At 33.6% G+C, this 14,329-nt stretch overlaps 1 protein-coding gene across 1 annotated transcript in view; it reads left to right on the forward strand.

Moving 5' to 3' along the window:
• Window positions 1–7,329: 7,329 nt before the first annotated feature.
• Window positions 7,330–14,329, forward strand: part of LOC131846218 (fibrillin-1-like) — a 42,676-nt gene continuing 35,676 nt past the window's right edge. The window contains exon 1 of the mRNA XM_059195467.1: window positions 7,330–7,564. Coding sequence (XP_059051450.1) covers window positions 7,507–7,564 — 58 coding nt within the window. The 5' untranslated portion in view covers window positions 7,330–7,506. The remainder of the gene's footprint in view (window positions 7,565–14,329) is intronic.

Below are 14,329 nucleotides of genomic sequence, written 5' to 3' on the forward strand. Positions count from 1 at the left end.
TTCTGAGAATTGTAAATTAAAAAAAATAAGTCCTATGTTTATTTTTAGCCACATATTTGCATGAAGAGCCGAGACTACTAAAATAGACATGCTCTTCCTAGAAGCAAAAAAGAAATAATTAGAAATGTAACATATAAAAGACTTTTGATGATAATGGCATACCATGATATGATAATGGCATACCATGATATGATAATAGCATACAATGAAAGAGCAACACACAAGTTTCTTGCTCGTTCTTCTTGTGATGAGACAGCTTTCCGAATGAGTGGTAGATAACAAACAAATTGTTATGACTATTCAAAAGTGCTTAAATTAAGTTTATTTGAATAAATGATTTTCTATTCTATTCTATTCTATTCTATTCTAATGATATGATAATAGCATACCATGATATGATAATAGCACAGTGTACCAGACATAAAAACTTCTTTGTATTTATTTTAAATTTCGAACGCGCTTCGCATTCATTTGTTTTAAAAATAAAAATATTGTTAGAGATGTGAAAATGCCATCATGGCGTTTTATTTATCTCAATAAATTTTCAACAATGATTTATACACACATACATATATAGTAATAGCAGCATTTATTATACATATATAGTGATTACCGCAGCCCATGAGCACCCGCAAAACCAGGGAAATTGCAAGTGTGTTGCCGGTGTTATATGTTATAAGCTATTTTATTGAAGACTAGTTGAATCCGCGAATTCGTCCGAGTGGAATTTAACTTTATTTTTCTAAAATAAAAATACCCTAAGTTACTCCCAATTACATCAGATACCTGCCAATAAAAGTCCTGTCAAAATCGGTCCAGCCATTTCAGAGATCCGGAACAAACAATTCAGACAGATCCAGATAGAAAAAAATGGTAAAAAATGTTATTTTGGTGTATGTACTGCATTTATATTCAATCATGCATACATACATGTAGTAAAAACGGTTATTTCAATATGACAAATAAACACCAATTTTATTTATATGTACAGATTACCCCCGCCCATGAGCACCCGCAAGAAAAAATAAGATATTTCATTCATTCATTTCATTCATGATTTAAATATAGTACAGGATCGGAAATACCATTGCTAGAAGGTATCTCAGTGTGGTTGTGCATGGCAAAACATTTCTGGAATAAGGCAATATGGAGGATCTCTATTCATAGACTATATATATATATGATAGACAAGATACTGACTCTACTTTTATTATTCAAAATATCTATCCGCATAAAATATACCTCGAGAAATCCTAATAATGGAGAAAACCGCAATCCATCAACTAGTTTCAAAGCCTTAGGCAAGACAGACAGACCTCTGCGGTGAGCGGGATTATTGTATACTAGTTGTGCTCGCGACTTCGTACGCGTATTTTTATGGTGGCAAACGGCATATGGTCCGACTGATGGTAAACGTGACAGGAGGCAACGAACGCCTGAAATACCAGGATGTATGATAAGAAAAAGTTTAAAAAATTCATCCTTTTTGTAGGCGCTATCTTGATGATAATCAAATAAAAGTATCTCTGAAAAAAATAATCACTATAATAATAATTTTACCACTTAGTTTGAATTTTTCCCTGTTATTTATATATATATATATATATATATATAACTCAAAGGTGACTGACATAGTGATCTATCAACGCACAGCACAAACCACTGGATGGATCGGACTGAAATTTGGCATGCAGGTAGATGTTATGTCGTAGGCATACGCTAAGAAAGGATTTTGATTAATTCTACCCTCAAGGGGGTTCAATTTTAAACCGATCGGACTGAGACTTTGCACGCATAAAGCTACTATGACGTAGGCATCCCTTAAGATATTTATTTATTTGATAAATTCCACCCCTAAGGGGATAAATTAATGCGAGCGAAGCCGCGGGCAAAAGCTAGTGACTCATAAAACAATAAATACTGTGATAATTTCACACAAATCTGCCGGTAGTCGGTTCCATATTTCGTATAATTGTAGTTCGCAACTATTTCAACAATTGAAAATACTATTCAATTGTTTAATAAATAATTTGCTTCCGGTACGTGACTATGCTTAAACGCATGGAATGTCTAGAACGTTCTACGGATTTCTATGAACGTTCCCATATGTGTTTGAAGTTTCAACATCTTTAGACGTGTTTATATAAAAACCAGCAACATATCAGTCGCACTCCAGCACCGCAGAGGATTCCGAATAAAAATGTTAGAATGTTCAAATATTTTTATAAATATTGAAATTTTGTGACTATATACTTATGACAAATTTGAAATTTTGTGACTATATTTTGGACCAATTCATTTTCACAAAATTTCAATATGGTCTGTATTGAAATTTCGTGCCTATATTTTAGACTTACTCAATTACTGAATGGGGAAAATATTTGGGGTCAACCGTTTTGGGGAAACCAGCCTTGTGCTAAACTGGTCTATATTAACACTCAATCAAAAAGAGATTTATAAATCTAACCCAAGTCATGATAATGTAGTAAATGTAATATGTAACACAAATAGGTACGTATTGAATATATTTGGATTCTTTAGTTTACCAAATACAAATACAATGAAAATACAAGCAAAATCGTCATGTTTATTATAATAATTTGAAATGAATTTTGTAAAATAAATCTATTTAAATTCATTCCAAATATCCAATCGATAGATAGATATTTAGATATATCACTTTTTTTTGAGAACTCTAATATTATGTTATCTGTGCTAATACTGTGAAATATAACGGAAGGGTAAAGTCGGAATATAAGAGTTTTATTGTGTATTATTTTATGTCCTTATATAGTATAAAACAACGTCGCTGTCGCTGTCTGTCCGTCTATATATATGCTTAAATCTTTAAAACTACGCAACGGATATTGTATCAGTTTTTTTTAATAGATAGAGTGATTCAAGTGGAAGGTATATATATATATATATATATATATATATATATATATATATAAACTTTTCCGTATAGATCCTAATTCTTAAATAATATAACTAGAATTATTTTAAGTAATATTAACACTTAATATTTAATATAAAATTAGTTTCCTTGTCAATATTTTGGTATTTATAAAATTATATGGCTTTTGCCGAAGTGGTTATTTCGTAATCGCAATACATATTGAAATCGCTGGCATTTCTGATCCGTAACAAAATAAATACAATGCAACTAACTACAAACATATTAATATAATGACCTCCATAGTGACGATATATATATACAAACATACAAACAGAAGCGACTCTCGAGAGACAAGTCGTGTTGAAACGTGTACAAACACAACTGTCAAAGTGTCAGTGGTCTAGAGGATTTAGTGTTTGAGTAGGCCCTCCCTTCTCGTCACTCCGAATAATAATTTTGTTAACTATTTCTATGCAAATGTTCATACACTTTTATTAATACGTGAAACAAAAATTTTTACCCACTTTTGCGGACGAGTATGTAATTTCGCTGCGTCTTCCGGTCCGTGGTCGCCACTCGAGGACTTTACTGCCCCAACGGCCATCTGTCCGGAAGGCCTCCAGCAAGGTGGACCGACGATCTGGTCAAGATCGCTGGAAGGCATTGGATGCGAGCAGCGCAGGATCAATCGTCGTGGAGATCTTTGGGGGAGGCCTATGTCCAGCAGTGGACGTCTTCCGGGCTGCGATGATGATGTAATTTCGCACACTTATAGTTTTTTCTATCGCAGAACCGATGCTTGCTGGAGTAAGTGTGTTCTAGAGTGGAGACCGCGAATTGGCAAACGTAGTGTGGGACGCCCCGCAGCTAGGTGGAGCAACGATATACGTAGGGTTGCGGGTAGTATCTGGATGAGAAGGGTTGAAGATCGTGCCCAGTGGCGTGCCTTGGGAGAGGCCTACGTCCAGCAGTAGACTGCAGTGGGCTGATGATGATGATGATGATAGTTTTTATAGAGAAGGAGTGTAGAATGATAATATTAAAAAAAAATACATTAAATCAATAAAATATGTACATTATACACATTACCATATTTCTGATACACACACGTATATATATTCTTTTGTTTAATTGTTATTGCTGGTACAGAGAAATATTAGCATTTATCATTTTGGTCGAACTTCGACACTGGTCGAAATCGTGGCATCTTTCACCCAAACATTAGTATAAATGAAGATAGCACGTATTACTTAGTACTTTCTACCCTAAATAATTAACACCCAAGAGGTCGTAGTCTAGTCCACTAGTCCACAATACTAGGTATTTTTAATTTATTTTCCCTGCATTCATTTTAAAGTTGGGTAACCAGTGAGTTAGTATTGTCATGAGTTAGACAATGTAAATGATGATACAACGAGGATGACTTTCTTAGTCCATAAACCTTCTTTAAAAAATTTTCAATATAGTAACGAAAGCCGTACTCAAATCCGTTACGTAGTTTAGAAGAGATTAGTGAAGGAACAAACAGACGGAAACAGCTACATTGCCTTATTCGTTATTTTAATGAAAATCTCTATAAATATCAATTTCTAGTATAGTGTATATAAATGTCTACGTGAGTAACTCAGACTCACTTTCAGCCGTCGAGCAATATGCTTTACAAAGCTCTACGGCTTAAAATAGGTGAGATCCTTCAAGCTTAATATAATAATATATAATAAACCTGAACATAATCTTATGATAACTACTAGCTATTTTTTATGTTCAATGGATTAAACTTAAGTTAATTTTGAAATTGTGTAACTACCAGTGAGTTAGTATTGTCATCAGTTAGATAATGTGGATAATGATACCATGATGAGTTTGTAAAAATTTGTCTATTTGGAAACCTTAGTGTCACCTATTTCAGCCATTGTGCAGCTTGCTTTGTAAATCATATTACGCCTGAAGGGTATCCACCCTTTAACCGTGATATGATAACTACTAAGTATTTTTAATTAATTTTCACTGCATACATTTTAAAGTTGTGTAACAACCAGTGAGTTAGTATTGTTATGAGTTAGACAATGTGAGAGATGATACGACGAGGGTAACTTTCTAAAAACTCGTGCGTGGACATCATATTCCATAAACCTTCCTTAAGTAATTCTCAAAATGAGCGATAGGGTATGATCTTATGATAACTGCTAACTATTTTTAATTAGTTACTTATACTTAAGTTGTGTAACTACCAGTGAGTTAGTATTGTCGTGAGTTAGACAAATTGAAAGACGACGAGGATGACTTTCTAAAAACTCGTTTGCGTGGACATCATATTCCATAAACCTTCCTTAAGAAATTCTCAATATGATAGCGATAGGGTATGCTTTGATTCGTAATACTGTTTCGGTTGAAGTTGTGTAACTACCAGTGAGTTAGTATTGTCATAAGTTAGACAAAGTGGAAGTGAGGTGACGTAATACAACAAGGATGACTTTCTAAAAAGCCTTAGTCCCACCTATTTCAGCCGACAGACAGCTTGCTTTGTAAACTGTGTTTCGGTTGAAATTGTGTAACCAATGAGTTAGTATTCTCATGAGTTAATTACTTTATACAATAATAATATTTCACTACAACCAGGATTACTTATTGTTATTTGTACGAGCATTACATTTGTAGATAAGGCACCTCTAATTTCAAGGTGACGTCTTGGAGTGATCTTGTAACCGATTTCGTTATTCTTATGTATTGTGCTAACTTCCTAGACTGTTTGTTGAAGAATATTCTCTATATCACTGACTACATACATAAAATTGAAGTATCTTTTTGTAATAATGAAATAATCATTTTTTACTACATGCATATGAATATAAATACGGTACGTATACACCAAAATAACTTTTGTTAAAATTTTTGTATGTCTGTCTGTTTGTTCCGGCTAATCTCTGAAATGGCTGGACTGATTTTGTCGGGACTTTTATTGGCAGGTAGCTGATGTAAGAAGGAGTAACTTAGACTACTTTTATTTTAGAAAAAATCTCTAATTAACTTTTTGTTAAATTCCACGCGGATGAAGCGAGTAGCGCTAGTTACGTATATAAATTTTAAATGTTGATAATATACTACCCACATGAATCTTTATTTACCTTATGGGCAAGACTGGGAGTAAATGCCTCAAGGTTTTAAGTCTGCCATTTGTGCATTTCAGTATTAATAAATAATAGATATAAATATGAACGTTTATGGACATGATTAAAAGTTTGACAAGCATATGGTTGAGTGGATTTCTATGAAAAATAACCTATAGACAGACACACATGGAAATAGCATGTCTTATGGAATTAATTAGTAGGTATATATATGCATATATCTATTTATATACGTATGTGTACCTACTAATATATCTATTTATTAACAGTTTAAATTATCACCAAGAGGGTTTAACAGAATAATTCCCATCACAAAATCCTCTAAAAAGGATAATTAAAAAATACAACAACTAGCTTCACTTGGGTCTAGATGGCGCTGTATTAATTGTCCAGAGTTACTTATTTATTTTATTAATCTTCCTCGTATAAACAGTGAAAAGTTACATTTTATTATAAGCATGGTTAAGCTCGCATATGAAAAGATATGGTTTTAATTTTATTCTGTTTATACTATATGTGATGTGCATGATATGTATATAATTATAAATACTATACTATAAAATCCGCATCCTGACATGTTCAATATTCATACGATGCGGACTTCCAGACAGTGGGAGGGAGATGAGTTAAATAATCAAAGTGCAGATGCGACAACATTTAGACTTTAATACCTACTGCCTTATTATACTTATTTGACGGCCTCGGTGTTCTAGCGGTTTAGCACTCCACTCTACTTCCGACGCTCGCGGCTTTGAGTCCTCGCATGGTGCAAATATTTGTATTTATGATTCTTTATGTCAGTCTAGGTCTGTTTTGTGTATATTATGTATGGTTTAAAAAAAATCGTCTCTTCTTTCGTTCATTCATAATTTAAGAACCTATGGCTAATGGCGACACAAACCGCCGGAGCCAAAAGAAAAAAGAAATATTTAAGAACCAAGCTCTTGTCAGTGGAGCTGTTGCCACTTTCCACGATCGCAATAACAGGTTTATTTTGAATTGAATCAACAAAACAATTTAAAGTTTATGTTTATAGAGATGAGGTTGTATGTAAATGGATATCAATTTACATAGAAAAAAGTTCTGTCACAAAAACAGTAGAGTCGAATTGAGAATCTATTCTTTTTTTAATCGGTTTAAAAGCGAGCTAAGTGAAGCGAATAGAGAATATTCGAAATTCAAAAATTCATGCCAATAATGAAAAGAAGTAACGAATTATTAACGATTCTTCTCTACACGTCGTGTCACATCTGTTTCCAATGATCTTTGCCGCGACTGAGACGGGTGCAGTCTGAACCGAAATAGACTGCGGTGCGCACGCGCATTCTACGCACTCCTGCGCGCGCTCTTCGAATTAAGGATCCATGGATTATTCTTAATTTAAAAACAGATTAGCTTATAAATGCTCCGTCTCTTTCTCACGCGTGGGAGTGAAATGGCTTAAGTTGTTGTCCTGTGTATTTGTTTTAATAAGTGACAATGTTGTGGTATTTTATAGTGGGGTTTATGTTTGCATTGGTGCATCGGGATGTCAATGGTGAGTTATAGTTTTGTACTAACTGTTTGTTTGTAACCAGGCGCAACATCGTCTGCTTTTTTAAAATAAAGTACATGTTTATGTCTATACTAGCAATACAATATATCTTCACATCAAATTTTATTGAGATTCGTTTCGCAGATAATATTAAGTTCTCTTTTCTGTGGTTCAGCCGTTTAGTTGTAATAATATAACAGACATACAGACAGATATATTCGCATTTATGGAATATATTTCATAATGGAATACTAAATAAGCTGACGGCCCACCTAATAGACGGTACATGAATAGCACTACGATATCACGTTATCAAGTTTTTATCTTTTGAGGAATCGAACCCACGACCATAGGAAGTAAGGAAGTAGAACGGTATGCCAATCTGCTAGACTACTGAGACCGTCTATGTTATATATATATTCACATACCCCCTGTTATATTGTATCGTACAAGACATATAGTCTCTATTACGGATACAGATAAGATAATGTTATTTTAATAATCACTACGTTCCTTGCTAAGCTATGGTAATATAAAAAATATAATAAAATAGAAAATCCTTTGTTCAAATAAACTTAATTTAAGTATTTCTGAATAATCACAGTTATCCTTTTAGTCTACCGTTCATTCGGAAAGCTCTCTCATCACAAGAAGAACGAGTAAAACATGTGTCTCTTTTATATAATCGTTGTAACTTTACATTTTTAAGTAGCAACGTGTATATATACAAACTACCAACCAGCACTAATTTATTAGAGTCAAATATAAAAACACAATTAGATTAAATCAGTCGTAGTGATAAGAGCAGACCAGTCCCTACAAGCAGCACTCGTTCACGAGTATGATGAGCCAGCCATCACTGCGCTCGACCATATTTTAGGGAGCCCAATGACCTGGCCCACCACGCGACCACATTCCACTCGACCACGTCACAGTTACTTAAAATTTAAAAATTACCTTATAACTACCAACTATCACTAATTTAACTTAATTAAAGTGTAAGTATAATATCAATGAAGCCCAAACTTGACTTAAAATATGCTTGTGATCAAGATAATGTAACTTAAAAACTTAATGGTTTCGAAATGAAAATAAGAAATAAAAACAACGGCGACGGGACTCGAATAGACGAACGAATTGTTGATAATGCATTAATAAAACGCTGCAGGCGTGAGCATTTTATTTCTTATCGGTTTCTTGATAGCTTCAGTGGTTTAGTGGTTTAGCACAGCGCTTTGGTTCTGATGGTAGCGGGTTCAATATTTGTATTGTATTGTAGGGTATGAGTATTTGTGCTTGACTGGGTGTTTTCTATGTATGGATTTACAAAATATGTATGGGTACTAGACAACTGATTGATATATTTAAATATCTACAACTTGTCTGGTATCTACAAAAGAAGGTATTTTTAAGTCTTTATTAATTAGTGGAATTTAGTTCTGCTTCTTTTTAATATATTAATTTAACGTTTCTTTTCACTTTTTGGTACGTCAGTTCCATCGTACCTTAATCTACACATCTACACATATAAATAAAATTGGAGTGCCTGTTTGTAATATTGAAATAACCGTTTTTTACTACATGCATATGATAATCCATATATACGGTACATATACCAATATAACATTTCTTATAATTTTTGTCTGTCTGTCTGTCGGTCTGTTTGTTCCGGCTAATCTGAAATGGCTGGACCGATTTTGACAGGACTTTTTTGGCAGGTAGCTGATGTAATAAGGAGTAACTTAGGCTACTTTTATTTTAGAAAAATAATGTTAAATTCCACGCGGACGAAGTCGCGGGAACAGCTAGTCTTTAATATAAACAAAAAACACATATTTAATAAAAAAATAAAAGAAAAAAACTTGACAATACCAAAAAAAGTGCTCTTAAAATCTATTCCTAATTAAATAATACACCAACCTCGCGGCCTCAGATGAGGGTTCCTCTAAGTTATGCTTAGTCTGATAATAGATGGCGCTGTGTAAATTGTCCAGGTTATTTATTTGGATTATCTATGTAAGTATAGTGAAAAGTTTCACCATCAGCGATGTGTATAGGGTTTTTTTTCTATCTATTATACTTATATTGTTTATTGTATAATATTTTTTTTCGGACTACTCTAATGCTGTTGGCTGCAGCTGGCCTTTACACTTTCACCGGACGAAAGGGGGCGAGTGCATTTGGCACTCCAAACCAAAGGAAGGACTTATGGAGCGACTGAAGGCCAACTCCAGCCTGACAAGAAGAGAACATTTTATTTATCGACAATCGATTATCAGCTGGATACATAATTTAACAAATATCACTACCATATCCCCGTCAACCGATACAAATTAAACAAAGCATGCTTGCTTTAGCACTTAGCTTAAAGAAGATAATTAGCGGCTAAATTATGTGAGAATGACTTAGGTACTTTTTTTTTATTTAGACTGACTTACAATGCATACGATTTTTATAGAGCCAGTCTTGGAATAAACGTAGAAGTTAGTCTATTTGTTAGGGTTCCAACTCTGTAGAATTTTAAATTTATATATGTCAGTTTCAGTAGAGATCTTCCATCATTTTAGCCACGGAATTTGATTTGCTACGGTAACCAAATAACCGTTTATACTATCTTATCAGAGATTAGACCCAAGTTTATTTAAAAAAAAATACTTCCGTAGCAAGTTTACTTGAGATTACGGTCATAAAAAGAGGAACTTTAAAGGTCGACTGTATTTATTTGGTAGTTTTTTTTACTACTCTAATGCTATTGGCCGCAGCTGGCCTTTAAAGCTTCACCAGACGATAGTGGATGAGTGCAGATGACACTCCAAACCCGCGGAAGGACTTATGGAGCGACTGAAGGCCAAATGCGTAGGAACGAGGATAATATTATAAGAAAGGTGTTACATATGAATGTGGATGGTTATAAGGGCAGAGGAAGGCCGAAAAAGAGATGGATGGACTGTGTGAAAGATGATATGGTAAGAAAGGAAGTAAATAACGCGATGACTGCGAACAGGGATGAATGGAAGCGAAAAACATATTACGCTGACCACAAATAAATGGGATAGGGAAGAAGCAGATGATGATGAAGGACAACTCCCGCATAACGGATGCGACTTTAGTTTGAGGGCACCGCTAGGAGTTTGAACCTCGGCTCAGGCCGTCCTAATTACGATCCCCGTTTGAATCGGTCGGGGATCGATCCGAGGGGGCCTAAATCATTAAAACAAACGATGTTGCCCGCAATACCTAATAAAATAATAATAATAGAAATGTTAACAAAATACGCGTAAATAAATAGCCCTTCATCAAAACTAGGTCAACAAAAACAAATAAATCATATGACTGCATCACGTTTATCAAAAAGCTTAAAGTCATAGTTATTGTGACACATAAAAATGTTTATACTTAAAATTATTGAGTATATAAAATAACAAATGTTCATCATAAATATTTCTGTCTGTATCGTTGACCCAATTACCGTGGCACTGATTCATCATTTGGATCACAGTAAACTAAATGTCAGTGTTCCCAACAAAAGGTCTGACTGATTCATCAGAGAGGGGATAGGTAATAACGGGAACTAATAATATGTGTATTGTATGATAATTATTAAGCTTATATATTTCGCTTTATTTATGTAATTATATAATTTTAGAAGTATATTTGTACGTTTATATATATATATATACACCTATATACATATTTTTTTCTGTATTAATCTATTTAATACTTGTAAAATTGCACCGCTATACTATCTCTGATCAACACGTCGGTTGACTGGTAGAGAATGCCATCAGGCATTAAGTCCGCCATGTATACAATTTTGTGTGCAAAAGAATAAATAAATAAATAAATAAATAAATAAATAATAATAATTTGTTTGCTCAAAAACACAGTAAGAAAGCAAACAAAATAGATTATGTGTTTTGCCATAGCAACTTTGTTTTGACATGCAAAATATTATGGTTTCAAATTATACACAAATAAACCACAAAGAGAGAAAATAATCATAATGATGGAATTGGGATCACATTTTTTATTCATTTTACATGGTCATTATGTAGACGTAATATTTGTAACTATTAAACGTTAAAACACTACAAAAATATTGTGAACACAAGAGGTAAGATCCCGAGTTTTTTCCTAATACCACATAGTTACCAAATTCAAATTATCTTTATTCATATAGGTCTATTACAGACTCTTATGATATGTCAAAATGTCAGTTCGGAATGATTTCGAGATGAGAAGAACTGACAAGAAATTCAGCTCGTATTGTTTTCAAATAAATGTTGTACATGTTTACAAAAATACAGAATCTTTTTTAAATGAAAATTTGGGAGAATAGAGTGACCACCAGCATATGCTATTGCAAAAGCATATAGTCCAATCAGTATACGTAACCCTTATAGACCAGAGACTCTCCTCAAGCAGCACCCGTTCTACCCGTTATGTTGCCATTCTCGTGCCTCTCTCCCTTTTGTTAGGCTAAGTGTAGTCTGATAACTATTCTAGTTCTATCATCATTGGTGTACCACTAACTTATACCGTATATCAGGGACACACGGATGAACCAATCAATACTTATCTATTAAAAAAACTAGCAATTCAACTTAAGCTGAATTCCTAGTGAATTTGCCAAGATGCGCTATTTGACTTGGCTCATCTAATCATCCTCTACTGATACACCGTCAACGTAAACCGTTGCACAGACGGGTGCATCATTCCATTATCATCATTACATAGTATAAAACAAAGTCGCTGTCGCTGTCTGTGCGTCTCTATATATGTTTAAATCTTTAAAACTTCGCTACGGATTATGAAGCGGTTTTTTTTTAATAGATAAAGTGATTCAAGACTAAGAGCAGGGTTTATATATATAATACATGTATGTACATCCGTGCGAATCCGGGCCGAGTTTATAGTTATTTATAAAAAAAGATTAGTACCTGTGGATAATATTTAATGTATAATTTAAAATATATAATTATAAATAAAAAAATATCTCTTTCGGATTATATATTTAATATAAAGAGGTGCTAATTACATTAAATGTGGCGAAGAGAAACCGCGGGAAAAGAAATGCTCGAGTGATTGACATGAGCAAGACACTGAATGCGGTACCCATTTGACATTGACAACCTTAAATATTTAAACTTGGCATTAGCACAGATAACATATTACATAGATTAGTAATATTTAGTGTAGTGTACAAATTATACAAACTTTCAACATACCTATGCTAATATATTAAATGTGAATTTGTTTGTTTGTTATATTTGTTATAATATCAGCTCAGTTCCATTTCAGTTATGTAAAAATATGTTATTTATACTTCCTGCATCAGACTGACAGAAATAGCCAGTGTGGACAGTATAAATAGATGGCTGGTATTCCAAACTTCAACAACAAAACAACAAAATCTGTTGTGCCTTTTATGTTAGAGAATAGATACCTAAATATTTTCACAAACTCGCTTCCACGTAAACAAATAGTCTGTTATAAAAAATACAAAGGCGAAAATAATGAGTAAACTTTACACTCTTTGAAAAGTGAAATAAACCTATGCTCCTCTGTTCAGTTCTGTTTAGTTTTGCTTAGAAATCTTATGCTCAATTTACACTAGCCAGGGCTGGTAAGTGAGCACAAGCACCGGTACTTGGTTTAATAAAAACTTAACTAGAGTGAGAATGTCACAATATTTACAAGTTAATTTTACCATGTCTGAGTTTGTTTATTTTTTAATTTTTTAATTTTTTATGTATATGTATAGGCGTAGTATATATATCTGGAGATTTTTTATCTTATTATTTTTTATGTAGAAAACGATTTCCGTTTACCATCAAGTGGACCATGAGATTGCTTGTCATTCCAAATACACAAAAAAAACATGACAGGGAGTTAGTCTAATACCGTTTGTTCGATTACTGTGGTTTGTTATCAGTGTTTCCATCACTAGTGAGACGGCGCTCTCCCAGATAAATAAATATATTTATTTATTTAGATACGTTGACGGCTGGTACATAATTGATAATATTGTGTAAATAATATTATCTGTCTTTATATACAGGCCCGTTATTGATGCATATATATAGATATATATAATAAATATATAATAATAATATATGGCGGAAGTTGTCCTTCAGCCGCTCCATAAGTCCTTCCGCGGGTTTGGAGTGCCATCTAGACTCGCCCCCTATCATATGGTGAAGCTGCAAAGACCTGCTGCGTCCAACAGTATTAGAGTGGTCCGAAAAATATAAAAGAGCAACACGTAAGCTTCTTGCTCGTTCTTCTTGTGATGAGACATCTTTCCGAACGAGCGGTAGATTAAAAAAATGTAATGACTATTCAAAAGTGCTTCAATGTAAGTTTATTTGAATAAATGATTTTCTATTCTATTCTAGTTTTCTACCACGATTTCATGTAAGGTTACGGGTTCAAATCAGGTCGATACACAAAATTTTTTTTTAGTGTTTTGTTGTTACACATAGATTTGAATTTATATTTTCCATTAACTCTGCGGTGAAAGAAATATAGATACTAAAATTAAACATCAATCCGAGAGACAGCGGTAGGCTCTCCCCATGCCACAATAACTTCAAATACATGAAAGAAAGAAAATATATATCTAGTGAAATGTGCCCATGTCAAGAATTTTTTTATTAGGTTGTTTGGGATATTGTTAGGTGCTTGGATCTGTAGCACTGCGACCTACATAGTGCTCGCTCTTTTTCTGAGTTCGTTAGCTACGACTCGTCAGTGACCAGAATTGAA

The sequence above is a fragment of the Achroia grisella genome, unplaced genomic scaffold, assembly GCF_030625045.1.
Source record: "Achroia grisella isolate CSIRO2021 unplaced genomic scaffold, CSIRO_AGI_Agris_v1 utg506, whole genome shotgun sequence".
NCBI classification, from domain to species: Eukaryota; Metazoa; Arthropoda; class Insecta; order Lepidoptera; family Pyralidae; genus Achroia; species Achroia grisella.